Source organism: Crinia signifera, chromosome 5, assembly GCF_055691185.1.
Source record: "Crinia signifera chromosome 5, ASM5569118v1, whole genome shotgun sequence".
In the NCBI taxonomy this organism is placed as follows: Eukaryota; Metazoa; Chordata; class Amphibia; order Anura; family Myobatrachidae; genus Crinia; species Crinia signifera.
This window is the reverse complement of record NC_139221.1, coordinates 229,521,057-229,543,924: the sequence shown is the minus strand read 5'-3', so window position 1 is coordinate 229,543,924 and position 22,868 is coordinate 229,521,057. Positions and strand designations below refer to the sequence as shown.

At 41.3% G+C, this 22,868-nt stretch overlaps 1 protein-coding gene across 1 annotated transcript in view; it reads right to left on the bottom strand.

Moving 5' to 3' along the window:
- Positions 1-9,522: 9,522 nt before the first annotated feature.
- The window catches only part of ZNRF2 (zinc and ring finger 2), a 108,069-nt gene continuing 94,723 nt past the window's right edge, over positions 9,523-22,868 (bottom strand). Inside the window, exons 3-5 of the mRNA XM_083188623.1 lie at positions 19,656-19,761; positions 16,340-16,420; positions 9,523-13,781 (exon numbers count right to left, since the gene is read on the bottom strand). Coding sequence (XP_083044749.1) covers positions 16,363-16,420; positions 19,656-19,761 — 164 coding nt within the window. The 3' untranslated portion in view covers positions 9,523-13,781; positions 16,340-16,362. The remainder of the gene's footprint in view (positions 13,782-16,339; positions 16,421-19,655; positions 19,762-22,868) is intronic.

The window sequence follows — 22,868 nt, the reverse complement described above, 5'->3', positions numbered from 1 at the left end:
GAATAGACTATATCCTTTGCAATAATTATACCAAGGATGTTGATATTCTGCCTATCACATGATCTGACCATGCTCCTGTTACATGGAAGTGGTGCCCGAACCCATAAACAATCCCTCCGAGGCCTTGGTGACTCTTCCCCCACCTGTTAAAAGACCCTACAGCTAAAGATACCATTTTAAATTCCATTAAATCCTATCTCTCTAATAACTCCCCACAAGATACATCTATCACTAATCATTGGTGTGCATTCAAGGCGGTTACGAGAGGAGCCGCTATACAGGCTGGATCCTACCTCAAACGTAGTACTATTAAGGCCCAACAAGACCTAGAGACCAATTTATCAGAGCTGGAAACTCAAAATAAAACAGCTCAATATAGAACCTTGAAGCTGGACATATCAAGCATACGCAGCCAACTTCAAAAACTCCTTTTAGCCCGTACTCAGTTAGCTCTAAACAGAATGCGACATAAATTTTATCTTTCCAGCAATAGATCAGGCAGAATGCTCGCCCGAAAATTGCGGGCTCAACAGGCCAGAAATAGAATTAGACATATCATTACCCCCACTAAAGAGAAAATTATAAACCCCAAGGACATTGCTAACCAATTTGCTAAATACTACTCCCAGCTCTATAATCTATCCTCCGATACCTCCACACCTCAACCCACCATGGATACAATATCTTCCCTCCTGGACAAGGTACAACTCCCATCCCTAGATGTCCTTAATGCCCCTTGGTCTGATACGGAGATTCAATCAGCCATTCAATCCCTCCTTCGCAACAAGGCCCCAGGCCCAGATGGTTTCACAACTGATTTCTATATCACATTCAAAGATCTATTAACCCCACTTTTAACAAACCTCTTCAATGAGCTATCCTCCCTGGGCCAACAGAACTATTAGAAGCCTGTATAGTGACCTTCCCGAAGCCGGGGAAGGACCCAGCTTTTTGCCAGAATTATCGCCCTATAGCACTTTTGAATTGTGATATTAAACTGTTTGCCAAACTAATGGCCCTCTGTGTCAATTAATTCCTTCCAGTGCTGGTGCACCCGGACCAGACGGGTTTTGTTCCGGGAAGACAGGCCTCCGACAATACAAGGAGAGTATTTAACCTGATCGATTCCCTTTCTAGAGAGCAAGACCTTCTTCTCCTATCCCTTGACGCTGAAAAAGCGTTCGATAGGCTGAACTGGCAATATATGCAAGAAGTGCTCACACGCTTCGGCTTCAGAGATCGGATTCTCAATTCGATCCTGACGCTCTATAGCTCCCCCACGGCTCGGGTGTTCAGCAATGGCTTCCTTTCTGAATCCTTTGGTATCACCAATGGCACTAGACAGGGGTGTCCCCTATCGCCCTTAATCTTTGTTCTCTCAATAGAGCCCCTAGCCATTACCATACGCAATGATAATAACTTCCCCGGTTTGCAGATAGGCCCTCAATATCATAAGTTAAGTCTGTTTGCTGACGATGTATTACTCTTCGTGACCGACCCCGTTAGAACACTCCCTTCCCTGCATACGATCTTAGACTCTTATAGCGCAGCTTCCTATTACAAACTAAACACCACCAAAACAGATGCCCTCCCGATTAATCTCTCTGGATGCCTATCCCACTTAAAATCAATTTACAAATACAATTGGCAAACAGAATCGATAAAGTACCTGGGTATTTATATTCCTTCGAATACATCCAAATGTCTTTAATGTCAACCTCACCCCCCTCCTCGCAACGCTGTCCACTCTAACGAAATCTTGGGTGTCTTACTATATCTCCTGGATGGGAAGTATGGCTGCTTTTAAAATGTCCTTACTCCCTAAATTAATGTACTTGTTCCGCACCATCTCCTACGCAATCCCTAAGAAATACCTGCAACTTGGCACGTCTATTTTGACAAAGTATGTGTGGTCGTCCAGGCCCCCAGCTATAGCCCATTCCAGAATGTCATTACCTAGAGCCTTTGGCGGCCTGGACCTCCCGGACTTAGTTACCATACAGCGTGCCTCCTAGCCCCTCTTAAAAATTATACGGACACTAATTCCCCCATAGGCTGGGTATCCATTGAACAAGCTTCGACCCCTCATATTCCCCTTGCGGATTTAATTAGAATCCCAAAACACGCCAGACCCACTCAACTATCACTACTCCCATCCACCAAGGCATCTTTACAAGTCTGGGACCAATTGTCGGCCACTCTATCTGCCCCGGCAAACGCTATACCCACCATCCCCATTACAACCATAGCGAAACTGATCCCTAACCTCAACTTAAACACATGGAAGGCTCTTGGTATTAACACCCTAGGAGATATATTAGAAGCCCACTCCTTGCTCCCATTCTCTAACTTACAACGTCAATTCTCTATTCCCCCCTCTGAATACTACCATTACCTACAAAAAGCGCATTGGTGGAAGGCCCACTTTTCTTCCTATACCCCCCAGACGCAACATCTCAGACACTCCTGTCCAGACCTTTCATGATAGGAACTAGAGACGACATCTCCTTTTGGTACAGGACTTTGGTGACCCCTACTGTCTTTTCCAAAACGCCCTCGCACGTGAAATGGGAATCGGATCTAGGTATAACATTTACTCCGGTACTTGTGTAGTTTCACGGCGCCAGTATGGCGCCATGCGTCTGAGTCCCCTTGCGGGGCTCGCTTCGCTCGCCCACGCTGCGGGCTCGGTGGCTCGCTACGCTCGACACGCTATTTAAAGTCAACTCCATGCCAACATGGATAGTGGGGGTATGAACTATCCATGTTGGCATGGAGTTAAGTTACTTTTTTAACATAGTTTGTGGCGAGCGTAGAACCCGGAAGTAGCCAGGCGCCGTGAAACTACACAAGTACCTTTACTCCTTTACAGTGGCGACAGATCTTTCATACCTCTTATGCAATGTCCCGCTGCTTAAATCATACAGAGATGCACATCAAACTAATTAATAGACTATACCTGATACCAGACCGCCTACACACCTTCTGGCCATCTTGCTCTAACCAATGCTGGAGGCTATGTGGATATATAGGCAACATATACCATATTTTCTGGTCCTGCCCTATAATTCAACAGTATTGGTCCGAAGTTTTCAGCTTGATGTATTGAAGATGGTGGTAACACCTGACCCAACCCTTGCTCTATTTCATATCTACCCTCAGATTATTCCCCCTAAGGAAAGGTATGTCTTTGGACAAATTCTTATTGCTGCCCGAGCCAACTTGGCCCAACATTGGAAACAACCTTCCCCTCCACCCTTGCTACAAGTCATTCTGAAGACAAATCATAATTTCCGAATGGAAACAAACTTTGCCCCATTTTTTACCTCGCCCACCTCCCCCCATATACGATGGATCTCATGGCATATTTACATAACGGAGGGCGAGGGTGCAAAATATTTCCCCTCCTCCTCTCTTGCAGATCTGCATCAGTTAGCCTAAATGAATCTCCAGAGAGTTGATAATAACCTGGGCTATCTGTCTATGTCCACCTTTCTCAATAGACACTACCCCTCTTAGGAAATGTAATATGACCTCATTTATTTTTGCCTGGTATATCCTTTCTTCCTTTTTATCTGATGTTGATACTATTTGTTATTGATTTTTGTTTGTTCTCCTTGCTTCTTTCTCATCTATGCCGTCCATACGTTGTTCGCTCTGCGAAGCGAAGTACATTGTATACTGGGTATGCTTGTTACCCGATATCACCTTCCCCCCCACCCCCCAAATGCCCCCCTTTCTCTTTTCTGTACCCCATATTAATAACCTGTCACAATAAAAACTTATTGATGGAAAAAAAAAAACACTGGGCGGCCCTCTGATTGGCCGAGAGAGCTCTCAGCCAATCAGAGGCCTCACATCCAGGCAACCGCTGATTGGCAGAGAGAGCTCTCTCTCAGCCAATCAGAGGGCTGCCCAGTGTTTTAAATAGTTTTTTTCAAATGATGCCACCGCTGACCCCCTCCGTCCGCCAGCCCTCCTGCACAGAGCTGTATTGCTGCCCATCAGCAGCGCTACACTTATGCCTTCCACCAGCACTCCTCCCCGAACCCACCAACAGCGCTCCTCCACTGCATTAAAAACCACATGATCACTCATGCAATTTGATATATGTGCAGTACATAGACACAACATTCTACCGGCAGGCCCCTACATTGCGTCGGGTGACCCATTCGACATGCATAAAATCCTTTGATTTATGGCACAGATCTGGTCGAAATTGAAGGATTGTATGCAATATCGCCCTAGTGTATGGGCACCATTAAGCAGTATGGATACATTCCATAAATACGATGGCTTCTCAAGGGCTGAATGAGTCTGAGACAATTTAATTTGCTTGTTTTTTTTGGACAATTGATTTATAGTAGTAATAGCAGATATTTTTAGGTATCTTAATATATGCATTGTATTATAGGTCCTCCACTTTTCTGGACTTCGATTCGATAGGACGTTTGATTTGATCTGGCTTTCGATCCGATTTCTACTATACACTTGCCTGGCAAGACTATATTTTTTTTCCACTAAACGTGAATGCCCATTGGGATCGAATCTGCATTGAATGCTGCTAAATTTGTGTGTACACAACATTAGCTGTGTCTAATGGGACTAAAAGTCGTAAAATATTGACTGCAATAGATTATACGGGTATAAATCACATCTGATCTGAGTGGACTATGTGCATTATTACCTTATTCAACCGAGTATATCGAATTTTAGCTATTTTGGTGTCAGTTGGAACCAAATATATGTCAGGTAGTCTGAGATTCTTTCCTGCTTAGGAAACATTATTATTAAAGTGGTGAAGCAGCTGCTGTTGGGTGGGACAGGAGAGTAAACGCACTGGATTGCGGGCAGAGCTGCCTGATGACTCTTCAGATCTCTTGGCCCGTAATACAAGGAGTCTCAAGTAACTGAGAAGTCACTTGAACTGTATGACTCCTTGGATCCCTGATTGAGAGATTAGAGGCATCATTAGCCTGACAGTCAGCAACATGGAGTTGTAACCCCATGCTGAGATGGATGGGACCCACAGTTTAAGAACCGTTTCCGTATGCCATTTGTATGATCTTAGCTTGGGTACCAATTCTTCTTTAGTCTTGTTGATTGGATCATACTCACTTTCCATTACTCACTTGTTGCATCAATCAGGTCTCATTTGGATTAACAACTTTATAAATAATACTTCTAGTCCGTGTACTGGGGATAACCAAGTACCAGGGAACTTGTCATTTTGGTAGCTGGTATTGGTGAAGGGCCACTATTGTTGGTTTCGAGTGCAACAGTTTAGTGACACTTTTATTCTGGACCTCTGACGTAATCTGGGAAGAACCAGTGAGTCACAACTAGAAGCATAGCTCACCAAATATAGTTTCTTTGGAACTTTAATCAACCTCCGATATCATTTACATCACTTAAACACGCATAACTTCAAATGCAAATACTCTTCTTGGTTGAATGATTGTGATGACACCAGCATTTTAAAAACTGAAAAGTCCGGCAACAAACCGGCACAAATCACAGTATTTTTTATTAAGTTCATTTCACACACTGAAATAAGAATCCTGCCATTGACATCATTCTTTTCCCATAATCTGCAGTTGCAACACTTTTAGAAATAATTACAATAATTTAACAGTTACATAGACCTTGAATGGAAAGTTTATTTGTATTAATATGGATATTAAGCTATGATGAGCCATCATATGTCCATTGGGTAAAAAAAATGACAGAAACCAGATATGCACTTAAAAGGAATAAATCTTCACTATACAGGACAAATAAGAAAGCGTGTACTAAATCCTTATTTTAAGATTCGTTTGAAGGGCGAACTCTTGAATGAAGAAAATTACTAAACATTGGACTTTATTGTATTTTGCGTATTACCATGAAGCAGAAGAATCCTAAATAATTCTATATGATCATCATTTGATGTAGCGCCTGTAAGTGTAAACGATTGTTTTGCAGAATAAGATTTCAGTACTTGGTTGTTAAACTATAGGATTCTACTGATCCCGACCATTGTGAAAACCAGTGTTGTTCTGTCTAATGTTTTATTTCATGCATCTTTCATTAAAAGTAAATATATCATTTAAGGTGCAGCCTCTACTTGCAGGAGTCCAGACTGACAGCAGTCCTGTATTAAAACAGAGTAAACCTAATTTATCTAAACACCTTTATAAGCATGTGAATCCTTACATGACACTTTGGGCTGGATTCTGAGTTGGGAGCAAACCAATATTGAGCAAGTAATGGTGCCCCTTGGTAAAACCATGCTGCACTGCAGGTGGGGCAGATTTAACATGTGCAGAGAGATTTAGATTTGGGTGGGGTATGTCCAAACTTAGGGCCTTATTTTGGTTCATTCTTTCTGACAAAATCCTTCTTAGATGGGCAAAACCATGTGCACTGCAGGTGGGGCAGATGTAACATGTGCAGAGAGAATTAGATTTGGGTGGGGTTTTACTTCAAAGTGAGATCTATATTGCAGTGTAAAAATAAAGCAGCCAGTATTTTCCCTGCACAGAAACAAAATTACTCACCCAAATCTAATTCTCTCTGCACATGTTACATCTGCCCCCCCCCCCCCCCTGCAGTGCACATGATTTTGTCCATCTAAGAAGGATTTTGTCAGAAAGAATGAACCAAAATAAGGCCCTTAAATCTAAATAGCAGCATTTGTGAGAGACTTGCAAAAAATGTATTGGCACCCATTGCATCGCAACTTATTGTACACAGTATGGAGCCCTTTATTGTACACAAGGACAGACATGTAACTCCCAGTATGCATATAATCCGTGTCTACCAGTAAGGCTGTAGCCATAGTTTCATTACTCCCATAAAAACAAAACCAGTACACACTCAGGGGGTAGATGTAATATAACTGCATTGATCAGCAAAGAGGCGAAGCAGAAGCCCCACCATCCTGTCTGCCATAGTGGGCGATCCCCGCTAGAGCTTAGTTCTGCTGCGCTGTGTCTTTCCCCCCAGCCAGCTCCACTGGTCATGCATAAGATCTAGCTATAATCGCAAGATTTCTCCTGCAGCCCAGAGCCAGCAGCCACCGCAAGCTAGGACACAGTTGTCCCTGCTGCGGTGTACGGGCCATGAAACCTGCATCGGTCTAAAAATCTGCAGGTGCTGGAACAGTTAGCGCTACCAACCATTCAACAAGTGCCCACAGCATTGGCGCAGAGAGAACCAGATTTCTGTAACAAAATAGTGTAATGTAGGTATTTGGCTGGATGTATAGGGTATTCAGTTTGCATTATATATGCAGCTGCCAATTCCTGAAGGGCAATGCTGTGTATAATACATTAAAAACAAATGATATAACAATGTGCTATGGTGATCCATGTTACACTATATCATGGAAGACACATCTAGCAGTTACAATACAACTTACACAGTGCTTCAAAAAGTGATGAATCGCTACAGTTCTGTATATTTTAAGAACTGTTCATTATCTAGAACAAACTTTGAAGTACCCACAGGAACGATCAGTGCCCATGACTAAACCTATTGCCAGTAAGAAGAACAGACACTTATTATTAATTTTGAAGCTGTTGCATGGCTATTTTTACTTTATCTTTCTTTCTACTATGATGGATCCATCCGATAGGGCCCAGCGGGCATTGAGGGGCCCAGAGTATTCTGACCAGGAGCTATTTTTTGACCAACACTATGTGATACGGGGATCCAGACTAATATAATGCCTAGGGCGCTTAGGGCTAAATCAGGCACGGGATTAGAACAACCCCTATAAAATTCATTACTGCAGTTGACTGCTCTTCTAACCAAGCTAGACTTACCATAAAATTCCTTAGAACTGGACATTCATTAATGGTGGCTGGCTGGACGCAAGTCTGAATTTCACCTGGTTTTACTCAGCCACAAAACCTATGTAACCCACGTGTGTCCAGGTTTAAAGGGATGGTATGTTAAGCCTAAACCAAACTGTTTTACAAAGTACTTAAACATGTTGAATTATAAAGTGATACAAAAATGAACCATTGGAAAATTGATACAAAATTGAACCCAAAAGGTATCTCTGCTTGGATACATTTTATGACATTGGTAAAACAGACCCAACACAGAATTTACTTTCTTTCCTAACTTTCACTTTAGATGGATAAACATTCACTTTAACAATAATATATATATTATATATACAAAACACTAATTACAGCATACTTTGTGTACCATAATGGCTGATATTAATTACCCGTAAATTAAAAGAAATTGTACTACTTAAAAAAAAATAAAAAAACAACAAAAAACAATAATCTATAAAACTTGCATAGCTGCAACATTATGGTGCCTTGATTTTGTTGTTCAGAACCTGTAACACAAAGGACACCCACTTGCATTAACCCTTTCATCCCTGAGTTTTAGAGCTTGCCTGTACTTCATAAGTGATTTAAACATAGAGTAAAAGTAAGCAGATATTAAGCCATATTTCCATATAGACTTTAGTAAGTTGATTGTATGAACTATAAAAGTTATATCCAATGTATATGTTTTACTATGCAAACAAAATTAAATATATACTACAGTATGTAGACAAAAGTGACTGGACAAACTGGTACAAGCAAATGGTGTGCTCCTGCAGTAGACACGTGTTTGTGAAGGTATAAAACGGGCAGAGGGGCACAGATTACATAATTTGCTAATGAAATGGCTAGCCGGAAGAAATTTACAGAGTTCCAAAAGGGGATCATCATAGGCTGCTTGATTGGAAGTATGTGTGAGAATCATTGCGGAATGCATCCTGGAAGATCTCCAAAACTGCAACCTAGGTAATGGAGAGCGATAACCAGTGAGCTGCGAAAGAACAAGGGTCATCCCATGCATATAATTCCTACTAAAGGTACCTACACTTTGTAGGGAGGCTCTTGCACTTGGATATTATGGGTGAGCAGTTGTTCATAAACCTCTAATCACAAAGACCGCAGCCCATGCTTATCCACTGTACTGGCCAGCTAAGAGTTCATAGTTTAACCTCACTGAGAACCTCAGGGATGAACTGATCCAACAGGGCCGACTTGAACTGCTTCAGTGACACAGTTGGTCACTGTACTTAAGGTGGATACTGTCTGCTGCTGTCCAGGAATTTGTGTAATGTTTGCAAAGAAGGGATTCTGCAGTACTAAAATTAATAAAATCTTGTTGATCTATGTGCTGTCATTGTCCAGTCACTTTGTCTTCACAGTGTATGTAAAGTAGCTGTATCCTTGCTCCCAGTAAGCCAATGAAAAACAGCTGCATTGCAATGCATTGAGTTGTCTATGGCAATTTCGCTAGGGGCAGTAGATTAGATGCCCCTAGATGTACAGTAGCTACTCAACAGCAACTAGAGTTCTGCAGAATAGAATAACGCCACCAGGAGACGCAGAGTCACCAGCACTTCTCCTTTGGATTAACATCTGTAGTCTGTGACTGCTCTCTGCATATTGAGGACAGTCATTGTTCTATATAATAAGGCTGCTATGTCTATAAAACAGTTTTAGATGCTTAGATCACAGATTATTAAAAACATACACCTTTATTTTAATGTTTCTTCAATTTAGCACATTTTACAGTTTTGGGACAGCACCTGTGGGGGAATTCAATTGTTTTATGCGCAGTGTTAATTAATGAGTGCCTGACAGAACAATTCAATTGTTGCTCAGATTGTGCAGGAATGCCGCGGATGCCCACATTTCTGCTTGAAGCCTACTGGTGAACACAAATGTGCAAAAAGTTAGCTTGCCTTTTTTGGCAAGCTAACGAGGATGTTGGATTGGTTTAGCCGTTTAATGCAGCTACACGTAATCTATTTGTGTGTGACAAGCAAATTAGTTAATGGGCACCAAAACAACTGCATTGTTCTATCTGGTGCTCAATAATTAGCGATGCGCATTAAACAATTGAATTCCCCTCCTAAGCCTCTATTGGCAGCTCCTGAGTGACATGTTTACTTAAAGATGTCCACTATCTGTCGTACACTCATTTGATTGGATGACAATTTAGCATATGATAAAACTGGTTTTGGTAAATCACCTACAGTGTGTCTGAAATCCATTATTGAAGATGTTATATAGTAAACATTCCAAAAAGTTTCAATAATTTATAGCTTCATATTGTACTGAGGGGCACTATGGGCCTATTACAAACTAACATACTGTATGTAGTCATTTTACAGCTCTAAGGTCAACATATTATTGCATTTATGGAAGTACTTGGAAACCTCACACTGAAAAAGAAAACAAATAATTAAATTGAAAGAAAATACTGTAGATGTAAGTACAATATATTATCTTCATGTTAAGGCATACGTACCCCTTACTTTGTAAACAGACCAAACGGACAAAAGATTATTCACTGCTATTTGAGCACATGGAATGTACTGTAGGTACAGAAGGTGCCTTTACAGACTCTTGCACATTGCAAGGTGTTGGTGTAGAATAGGAATTTATTCTCTACCTCGTACAGAACAAATCCACAAAAACAAAGGTATAGCTTTTCAAACTTAATACCTAAATAAGTTAAAGAGGAGTTGACTGTGCAAACAAGAATTGTTTCTTTTAATTGCTGGGGGATGACAGGTGGTGAATACACTCGGTTCCAGACTGCTCAAAAATAGGCAGATCAATAGGAAGAAATTATTGAAAATGGTTATAACATGATTCCCTAGTCACTGGCTCTTTGTCCCTTGAATTCTCCTAAGTTATTTTATAATAAAATATTACTTACTGAAATGAGGGTGATGGAAGTTGGCCTTAGGAACACTAGGCCACGGGTGGCCAAGGTGAGACTTGAAGTCCACAGGTTCTATTGTTAGTCCGATACAGTTTCAAATATGTGATGCTGACTGACCCAATCTAAATATCCAAATGAACTGTAAGCTGTCCTTGAGGAACGAGTGCATCCTTCCTTACTGTAGGCAGTGCTTAGACAAAAACTATGTTCCTAGATTTCATGGGCAGCATACAGGCAACGTTCACAAGGGGACTGTAATCTTATTTCACATGAAAATGGCAGATAAATGTCTGAATATATGTATATTGAAGACCTTGAACAATCTATGAATAAGTCTAGTCCTATACCAAGGTAAATTACAATAAGTACGCAAAAGAGAACAAATATAACCCAAAAGAGAGAACAAAAATAACCACAACTAAATACTTATTGCCATGTGTTAAATTAGAACTATGGCTATTCGCAATAATGTGCTAAATGAAAGGATTCCCAAAGTGTACTTCCCAGTTCTAAAAGCATCTATGTGGTTTTCCTGCATGAATAGGTGGGACCAATACATTGTATTCTCCCCCTAAAGCAGCAGAGCGATCAGTGTCCACTACATGAAATTTCTATCATTCAAAAGTCAGTATTTATTACTAAACATTTTTATGCAGATGGGTCCACTCCCTGCGCACCATATCTGTATACCATTCCCGAGAATGGGGCACACGAGCCCCATTCTGGCAGACGGCGCATGAGAGGTGCTCTATCTGTACTTCACTAGAGTAAATTTAATTATTGCAATTATGTCACTGCAGGACTTTACCTGTTGGCTGGCGGTCACCATTTTGTGCAGGTCGTTACCATTCCCTTTTTGCTAATTTATTTCACACTACCTATAGTACATACAGAATAACTATAATATTTTTAAATTAAAATACTACTGAAATATTGAATTCATTGCTTTGTCTTCACTCCAATTTGGCACCTGTTATTAGCACATCTGGCTAAACATTGTAATAAATATTACCAGACGGCCAATACTCAATACATGATTTAAAATAAATTAATCTAATTTAGATATCATGGGTTTTACCACCTTTCATGAACAATAATTCAATTTATTGTATTATAATAATGTTTTACACTTTCCTGCTTATGTGGCATGCACCTCAAATTTACAACTTCAATTTTCATAATGTATATTTATATATTACATACTATATTTAAAGCCACATTATCCTCTTATCTTAATTGTTACTAACCAGCACCTTTCACTCCCTTAACCCAAGGACTTGCATTAGTTTTCTTTAAGAGGGTTCCATGTTTTTTTCTCAGTTTTCCAGACAAAAAAAACAGGGCTTTGAGGTAATGCATGGAAAGGGGGAATGTGGGAGGACCAATGAGAAACAAGAATTAAAAAAGACTGAGGCATACCCCATTCACACTGCACCAATAACCTGAGTCCTCTCGGGTCACTGTTCGGTGTGAAAGGGCCTTTTTGAAAAATCTGGGCCCAGCAACCCAGCATTCTGACCTGGCTTAAATAAAGGGTTTTACCCGGGTCCTGTTCACACTATAGGGAGTAGGCAGTTTCATCTCCCAGTACTACCTCCGCTCGCCACACTTTATAAAAGCAACTCCACACCAACGTGGATAGTGGGGGTATGAACAGGTCGGGAGGATGCGTAACGCGTCCCCCCCCACGCTTCGGGGTGACGTGGATAGTGGGGGTGTGCTAAACGTGGATAGTGGGGGTGTGGTAAATCGCATTGCATCGCATGAGGCAATGAGATCCGCGGGCCGGGGTACCGTGAAACTGCACAAGATGCGATCCTACTATGCTGAATAGAACACTACATTAACTACTTAACAGGCGCCGTGATAATACATAAGTAGCCAGAATAGTAACAGATAAGCATAAATACCAATATTTTCTTATACTTTCCAGTAACATGATGCATCTTATCACACACAACAAAGCCTAAGATAACCGGTCCTCTTACGACCATTGACATTGAATTTTACAATGCTTTTTTTCATGTACAACTTCCCAATAAATATTACCCTATAAAGCCCAGTGATAAATAATTCACTGTACCGGTTGTATTCAAGATTTTCTGCAGATAATCAATATTGAAATTAGGTGACATTTCAATAGAGAAAATCTTCCAAGAAACAAATTTATAAAACATTGGAATTCTCACTGGAAATTAGCGGCACATTACAATCGTGTTTAATTATTTTCCTAACTTATGTAAACAGGCCAACTGCTTAATAGTTAATGGCACTTTGATGGCTTATGTTCCCTGGCTGCATACAAAAAGCTGTACAAGTCAAAAGATGCAGGTTATGCTCACAATAGGAGGTTCTCGGAGATGAAAGGGTTAAGTGGTAAAAAAAGAAGGGTTTACTATAGTCAGAACCCACAGGAGGCAACCAGTGAAAGTCCTTGTATGTAAGTACTGAGCAGACACCGGGAAATGGTGGATATGGGAATCCTATACTATAAGCAAAAACACATGTACAGTACAATTTCACATTTTTGTCAAAGTACAAAAGTTGGGTCTGTACCATAAAACCATAAACCGTTTTGATTTTCAATTTGGCATCTAAAAAGAAAAAAATATATATATCAAGAATAAAAGATTTTTTTTGAAGAGATGTCCTTATCTCAGTCCAGTCGAAGATCTTATGGTTGAATTCCCTTAAGAAAAAAGTTTATTGGCTCCCGGCTGTATATATCTTATAAAACATTAACGCAGGGTTAACTTTGGCCTACATTACACGATGTTCTTTAAAAGAAATGGTGGGGCACAATTGTGTTTTCTTTTTCTTAAACCATATGTGCAGCATTTGGAAATCCCTGTGTGTGTCCTTATATTAAATATTTGGCACACTGATTTCTGAGGAAAGCAACTGTATTCATTCATCGATAGTGGGTCTAGGGTCCAGTCGATATGAAGATCTAAGGCGGGTAGACTTATAAAATGCCCCCTTTCAGGAAATCCACAGAAGATTGTTCCTCAGGTCAATCAGTTCATACAAGCAGGGAGATAAAGCTAGAGGAAAGAAACAGAAAACATTATTACATACATGAAACATATTGATATTATAATGTCTAACCAACATGCCTGGAACCTTTCCTTCTTCCTTTCCACAGGCCGTCTTTTATGTGACATCCCATGTCTCCTGAACCCTGTATCATGCTATGGAAATAACATCATTGGCATTCCATCAGCACAACAACCACATAAATATTGGTTCATTAATGGTAAAAGCGTATAATGGGTGTTGGACGCAAGGCCCTCTTTTTAGTAAAAATATATTTTCTTGCTGATCTAGAAAATGTGGTTTCTAGGAGCGTACCAAAAACAACTCTGCAGCCTACACCAATTTCAGATGTTCACCCAACCTCTCCGCCATAAGCAGAAAACACAGAGAAAAGGGAACAGGAGTCTATTCCCAAGATGACAACTTCCTGCCTGCATTATGTATGAGTGATACAATGCCCTACTTAAAATTAGTTCATAAATGATATCAACTTCCAATGTACACCAGTTGAAATCTCCTTTCAATTCTTATATCCTTTATTCTTTTCCCGCAAGATTTTGTACATTTGATGGGCCTCATTCTTATTTGTACAGAATGATGATGTTCACACAACGGAGAGATTATCAGCAAAATATGCATGTACTGCATCGCGTCAAGTTACCCGCAATCCCACACGCACACTATGAGCATTTCCCGGAGAAGGGACTCCCAGGAAGTGACCATTTGGAGGTGATCATTTGGAGTGGTTGGAAAAATGCAGGTTTGTCATGGTCATTTTTTTTTTTTTGGGGGGGGGGGGGGGGGGGGCGTATTTGGTGTCAGCTGTGAGCATGTGCATGCAAAATAAGGAACCTGCATCGCTACTGCTGTGCCAAGTCTGCGTAGCCATAGTCCAACCCTGAACTTGGTTGTTCCTCATTTTTGCATATGGGACAGGATTGTATATGGAATTGCGTATGAGTTTGCATTGGCTCTGGTGAGCATCTCTTTTCATTCCTGGGAGGCAGCTTCACTTTCTAACATTAGCAGCTCCTAGAGTGATCGGCTCAGATCAGATGCACATGTAGCATATGAGATGTTAAACCCTGGATTCTGCTACAGCCACAATCGTTTTGAAAAATTGAAAGGACAGGCCGGTGAGAGGAGACCTGATCTTGGTGCAAAGATCTCCAAGGGAGATTTTCAGGAGATTGCGGCTGTAGCAGAATCCCGGGGCTTATCTATTCATATGCTACACGTTTATCTGATATGAGCCAATCACTCTGGTAGGCAGACTTTTCAGAAGAGTGTCTCTTGTTATGGAGCGAAGAACGGGGGGTCCTGCTAGTGCGCAGTCAGGAAAGTGCAATCACTCCTGAATTTGCAATCATATTCTTTTTTTTCTCTGTGTTTTTACATTTCGATACTGTTCATGTGCACAAAAAAAAAGTGTATGCTTACTGTATATATGTGTTTCCATATAGCTTGCGTCTCACTATACTGGCAGTGGCTAAATGGGTGGGGAAGGGTAAACCAAGTAGCTGAGCTCATAGTATTTAGGCTAGTTACTGATAAGCCTGAAAAGGGAAGTTGGGCTGGTAGGGGGGTGGAGCAAACAGCTTGGGGTTCCATAAAAACACCACAACCAGTGCCCGTCTAGGCTAGTCACACTGGAATAGGAAATCCCGCAGCATGGGGTCAAGCATTTTCCATTGGTGCACCATTCTGCATTTTTCTTACATGGGCCAGCTAACAGTTAGGAAACCACAGCATCAGGGACCCCGGGCCAGCCTGACTGACGAGTCCACTGCCTGCATTTCCCTTTCACAGGAGACACCACAGATTTACAACATCCCCTTCTCCTACCTCCCCCCCCCCCAAACGAAAGGTGAAATGTTTGTTGTGGGACATAATGATTGCTGATAATCTGCTCTAGATATCTTGTGACGCCCGTCATTAAAACTGATGGGATGGAGAATACTGGTGTCCCCCTGTCGCTGTGGAATACACCTTCATCAAGCTGTTTGATAGTGATGGTGATGAAGACTGGCGACTGCGTCATGATATGCTCACAGCATATGTTAATGTGCTTTATACATATATTCATGCAAACGTCTACTCAAAATAGTAATCAAATTGCACCATTTAATGGCAGCACACATTTTATTGTACACATAAATGTTCTAACCTAACTGATGCCTATATACAGACTACATGCAATGTAATCAGAATGCAATACCTGACCAAGGCCTATGTAAACTTGCACATAGCCAGGCCTGCTAACCAAGCAATACAAACTGAATACCAGCGTTCAGCTGGGACAGAGGGGAAATATGGCTGCTGTGCCATGCAGGACCAGTAGGTGGCGATGCTGTCTAAGGTAGGACTGTAAAACAGCTAGAATTGTTTCAGCTTATTGTGTTTTCTTATTCCACATATGAAATGCATACAGGTTGCAGTTATCTGACTACTGTTCCATACTAACTAATGATCAGATGTTTCCATACTGATGATTTGCTGCCAATCATATACAGTATAAATATGACTTTTATTATTTTCTAACATATACTCAGTCATTCTTATTTACCTATCATACAGGTCAACAGCTGTCTAGTCTGAAGGGTGCTCAGGACATGATCGATTTACTTCAAACCATTCATCTATGCACCTGTCAGTGAGAAGATAAACAGAACAGCAATGTTTGATCAGTGGAGAACAGTATACATACCATGTATATACAATGCAATTCTATTATACCAAGAGTTTTGTAAACACGTTAGTGACAAATGCAGACTGTGGTGATACAATCAAAGGAGTAGATTCATGCGGCTTTGACCATTTTTATGATAATTATTAACGTGTATTTATGAGATACCACATAATTCCACAAGATACAGAATTGGTTTTTTTTAATAACTGCAAGTGTAGACATAGGGTCTAATAGAGACGTGACCGCAGAGCACACATTTTCTCTAATGGGCAAAATCATGTGCACTGCAGGTGGGGCAGAGGTAACATGTGCAGAGTTACAGTAGATTTTGATGGGGTGTTTTGAAACTGAAATCTAACTCACCCAAATCTAACTTTCTCTGCACATATTACATTTGCCCCCACCTACAGTGCTTTGCGAAAAAACATGCTTTGCGCTCAAGTCTGAATTAGGTCCATACTGTAAGTACAGAATTTGCCAACTGGCTGAGATACTGAACCTAGGAGATAACACAAATCAAGAGATAGGAAATCCCTGCCTGCAAGAGTTTATGTTGTATAAAGAAATTGGAGTGAGGATATTGGGGAGATCTAATAGGTTAAGGATGTATGGGAGAAAGACTACAGTATATCAGGCTGATATCTGGTAGGCTAGGGTGAATACGTTTACAGGCGTGTCCTTGTGTATCTATCCTTTTTGTGTCATATGGCACAAGACACCTGGTGTGATCCCCGTGCTGTATACCGTTGCCTTAATTGTGCAAATTTTAAGGGGCCCATACAACAGCAGTGGGCGATCCTATGGAAGCCACGATTCGACGACCAGATGCGCCAATCAATGGCATTGATGATAGTTAACTTAAAAATGAGGAAAAAAGTACACAAACTTATTAGAGCAGCCCCATGGCGTTCAGGCACGATGAGCCACGGGAAGACACATAACAGCTTTCAGGCCACAGAGGAGAAAGGCTAAATCCGTTCTGTCTGAGTGCTTTAGACGGGAGATTGGGCATGCAAAATAATTTACTTAGGATTAGTGATTTGGCAGGACTTAGTAGCAGACATAGAAACATACATAAAAAGATAGAACTGAACAGTAGATGAACCACTTGGCCCAACTAGTCTGCCCATGTACACACTCTCACACACAAAAAGTTATTTATATTTGGGGGGAGTCAATTAACCTTGGAGTATATTTTTGGATTTGGGAGAAAACTGGAGTACGAGGTGGAAACCCACACAAGCACGGGGAGAATATACAAACTCCACACAGTTGGTGCCATGGTGGGAATCAAACAATGGCCTCAGTGCTGCGATGCAGTAATGCTAACCATTACACCATCCATACGGCCCAAAGTCTGTAGTGCACTAAACAGGGCTATTTGGCTTGATTTGTACATGCAGTGCATGTATGCGGTCACATCTGTAATAGTCACAGGATGAACTGTATGTGTTTTTTTAATCTAAAATCTTTGTACACAACACTGTAGGGAACGTTGAGGCATGTTTAAGATTTCACTAACTAGCCTTAAAATAAAACACTTCAAGAAACATCTCTGCCCCCCATTACAAACCCTACACCGATCAAATACAAGTAAATACCAGATTATGGGCTTTATTCGCATCTGTTGCTAATCCGAGAATTCACCATCCGTTCAATTATCAAACAACTGCACAACATTCACACTGCACAGTGGCAATTAGCAAATATATGTACGCATAGAAGTCACAGAGCAGTTGCAATTTGATTGACAGGAACTCAGCGTCTAGAGGCAGAAACATGGTGTTTCCTGGCTGTGTTTGTGAAACTGCAGGTGTGACCAGGGTTTTTTTTTTTAATGGGTGGGTCTCTGACATCAGTGATGACCACTTCCTGCCTGTTTCATTAGCAGGTTAGTGGAAGCCCTCAATTTACTCAGATGCAAAAAACTGTTTGATGGTTCGGCTTTTGCTTATGAATCTGCGAATGCATCTCTATTTGCGATGCATTTTCAATTTTGCAAGGGGGGTTTCTTTCTGTCCGAGCAGGTGATCTTTTTTGATCACAGGCAACTGCTTTTTCTCTAACTAGCAATCCATGATGAATTAGGCCCTAGTTGCCATTTATGGTCATTATTGTGTAATTTACACAGATAACAAAATTCACTGGGGCAATACTAGATCACTAAATACAATCTTATTTCCCCTATTATTTACGTGCTGGCTTTGTGTAATGTCTGTCATTCATTTCCAAAAATGGAAAATGATGAAGCAATGCAGTATAACCTTGCCAAAACAGGGAAATATAAGAAGAGATTTGTGGGTACAATTTAAGGGTAAAATGGATAGGGCTTTACGTTTATTGCTGGGTAGTTGTAGCTATGCACCTTTTAGAGAGGGGAAACAAACTGAACCATTCAGTGACCGTATCATACCTCCCAACTTCTGTGTTGGGGAAATAGGGACACTCGCGCACAGCGTCTATTCTAATAGATTGGGGGGTCTCCCAACTGCCACCCCCCGCAGCGGGACAATGCTTGCCGCGGGTGGGACAGCGGGACAGGACCCGAAAATCAGGACTGTCCCGCTGTAATCGTGACAGTTGGGAGGTATGCCGTATTATTCCAAATAGTGGCCAGTTTCACTGCATTGGCAATAATAAGCTATAGACATTTATATGTGCAAAAATGGTCTCTGGTGTTTACAGCTCTGCCCTCTCATAAGAAAAAAGAAGCCTAAAGGCCTGACATCTTACGGGACAATATGTAACCATTGAAGCGTATACTCACACACGGGGAAATTTACTAAGATGGGAGTTATATTTCAGATAGGAGGTTGCTATGGCCAACCAATCAGATACTATGAATTATCTTCTAGAACAGGGGTCCTTAAACTATTTTGCTCTGGGACCCCATCCGACCATAAAAATAATGACAGGACCCCAGCAAGTTCCTGCAGAAGGTCATCACATGACGTGTAGTCAGCAGACACCACATACATGGCAGCATTGTGGAGGCACAAAATGATGGTAGTAGTCTAATCACTGAATGAGATTAGAAAAGACATCAGCCTGATGGTCAGCAACATGGAGTTGCGACCCCATGATGAGAAGGTTGAGACCCACAGTTTGAGAACCACACAATAAACCAAACGCCTAAAATGTATTTTTACTTTAAACATATTCTGGTAATAAATAAATAAATAAGAATACTTGCCCTTTGTGATATATACATAAACAAGGTAATCTTGCTATTGTGTCCCCTTGTTGTAGATCTTCCAGACAGATGGTACATTCTCCTGTATCTTTACTGAGTACATCCTCTGTTGGGAGAAGGGAGAATGTATTATGTAGCAGTAAGAAGAATAAAGTTCATACACTGAACATAAAATGAATCGGAGGACAATCTAATCATCACTAAATCTTCCACGAGCTCATAACGACATATATGATGGGTGGATAGCATGGGTTGACCTTATTGGTTAAAGGAAACATCAATAACGATAATAGTTACAGAGTACAGAAATTCTACTAATCAAGTTATGTGATCCCTGGCAAGATGGTCTGTGGAAATGTTCTAGGCAGTTATAATAGGGTAAATTATTATGTTTGCTATTAATTAACTCTTTGGAACGCCTTCATTATTACTGAATCAATTGGAAGTGTTTAATTGTGTTGACCTTTCTATAGAGTTGGTTTGTTTCATAGCCAATTGCCCCCGTTAAATCATTGGGAGTGATAACAGGCAGTTTTTCGCAACTTTTTCCGCAAGTTTCTGGGGTGGTCTGGCACTCCGCTCAGCCGTGCAATGTGCTCCGGTGCCTTCAGCAATGTTAGAATAGAGGCTAGGTTTGGTAGCCGAGGCACATCAGAGACTAGTAGTTGAAGACATAGTTTTAATGTAAAAAGTTACATAGATCCCATAGACCAACGGCAAAGACCGAAGTAAATCACAGAAAAGATGGTAGCCATATAAAAGTCATAAACAGAACAAAAAAAAAAATGAATATATTTAATAATGAAAATTGTCTTTCATTCTTACTGCACAGACTTTGACATGTTTGAATACACTGTACCATTACTGCTATAGTCATATTACACGTCATGTACTTAGTCAATATGGCTGGAAGGAAAAGACATTTTCATCCAGACGGCTATTGATTTTTTGTTAGAATACCCTTAGCAATATAAAATAAGCCAGAAATGATTAGCTTCAGACAATTGTACTGTAGGGATCAACATATTGTTCATCAGGTTACAATAATATATACAGTATTATGTTACACTTTTAACTTTTCTATGTCATTTGGAAACTTCCGCTTGTGACGATGATACAGATAGCATATAATAGTCAAGAGGAAATAAAGCAATATTAATGTTATTAGGGATGCTCTTCCCAAACTATACCGCCTATCATAGTCAAACATGATTAGGGTTGGACTGGCCCACAGGGAAAATCCCTGGTGGGTCCTACTGCATTAGAACCCCACTACAGGCTCCAGACTGTGCACTCATATTATACACTGTTCAGTGGTGTAAATATAGAGGGTACAGGGGATGCAGCTGCTATGGGGCCCTGCACCCTTTACATTTCTTTTTCATTGAATTCATTTAGCCATATAATATAACTTCTCCCGGAGGCTGGTTTGGGGGAGGCAGTTTTATTGTGATGGAGTGCAGGTGGAGGGAGGAGAAAGGAGCTGCGCGGCTGACCAATGCGCATTGATGGTACAGTCTGTCAGTTGTGTGCGCAGTTGACATACTGTACCTTCAGTGCGCATTGGTCAGCAGCACACCTCCGGCACATCCCCCTCCGTCAGAGAAACCAACTGTCCTCAACCTGGCGCCTGGGACAGCGGAATCCTTTCCAGCGGCATATCTGAGGGGGAAGGGGGGTGAGAGACGGTCCTGTGGTGGTATGAGGTTGCAACGTTAGCCAGATCCAGAGCTGAGAGGCTGCGGTGGGAGCTGGTCCATGGGGAAGGGTGGATTGTCTGGCCTATAGGAGGGCAGCAGAGAGAACAGATGACCCGGAGAACACAGTGGACTCCCCCATCGAATAAGTAGTCTCTGCATCAGTATGGAGAATGACCTGTCAGATGTCTCCAGTGGGTGTGGTTTAGCTCACTGACAATAACTAGTCAGACAGTCAGTAGGTCAACACCAAAAGTTAGACATCATTAGTCCAACAGTGACAAAAGTAACGACACAAGTACTGTACATGGAAAATCAATATGTGTAAGTGTACACCGCATAAGTGTACCGTGTCCCCTCACATGGCTCCCTACGCTCGTCATACTATTCAATTTCTCCCTCTATACCCACTGGGATGGTAAAGAAAGAACAAGTTGGTTAAAAAAAAAAAAAAAAAAAAACAGTCAGTTGTCGGGATATTGGACCTTATTCTAGTTGACACGCAAAGCTGCAAAATTTGCAGCTATGCGTGTACTATATGAGCAGCCTGCACGAGCGCCTGCCCCCACTCGCACGCCAAATATTACTGCACGCATGCGAATGGATGTTTAGTATAAACTTTTGTTGGTTGCTGACCATCGAATGATTTTGCAAGTGCTCGCAGATCTAAGACACCTCTATAGTGTGTTAGATCTGCGGGCTCCCTCTACATGAAGCCGGCGGGCAGCAGACACCCTTGGGCGCGACCCCTCGCCGCCGACCCACGCACTACTAGGTGCAAACAGGATGGCGAACAAGCAATTCACTGTGCCCGCTCGCACCAAGCTGTTGCACATGCGCATACATTTTTATGCGCATGTGCAGTTGCAAACCATCGCACCACTTCGCGAATGAACAGGGGAGCGAATGGATCAGAATAGGGTCCATTGAGTACTTTGGCATGTCTAACTTTTGTTAATGTCTATCTAATTCATGTCTAACTATTGGTTACCACCTATTGACTGTCTGACTAGACAGTGTCGGTCAGCTGTCTGGAACCCTTTTCCACTTTCTTGTCCACTTCTCTGACTATGGCCAATCAGAGGTGCCCAGACATAGGAGATTCCAGAAGAGTGTATATGAAGCTGGCCATACACACACCTAAAGATTTTCTCTCCAACCAACCAATTTTCTAGGTCGAACGATAAGCTGTTAATGGATGAGAACAAATGCCCATTTGCATCTTAAAACGCCATAAAATGGCTAAAAACAGTCATTTAGACAAATTGGTAAATAACATTTTTATTCCAAGCAATGAATTGGTACAGAAGGTTGGAAAAAAATATTTCATTGGATTGCCAGCTTTAGTTACGTGATCTGGAATATGTAGGATCACCTCACTCTGCTGCCCAAGATTCCTGCTCGCTGCCGCTCAGACCTTAGAAGTGATTCGTACATGCGAAGAAATTACCTCCACAGTAAATCAGAAGAACACAATAGAAGACTTGATCGCAGGAGCCATACTTTTTGGATTGCA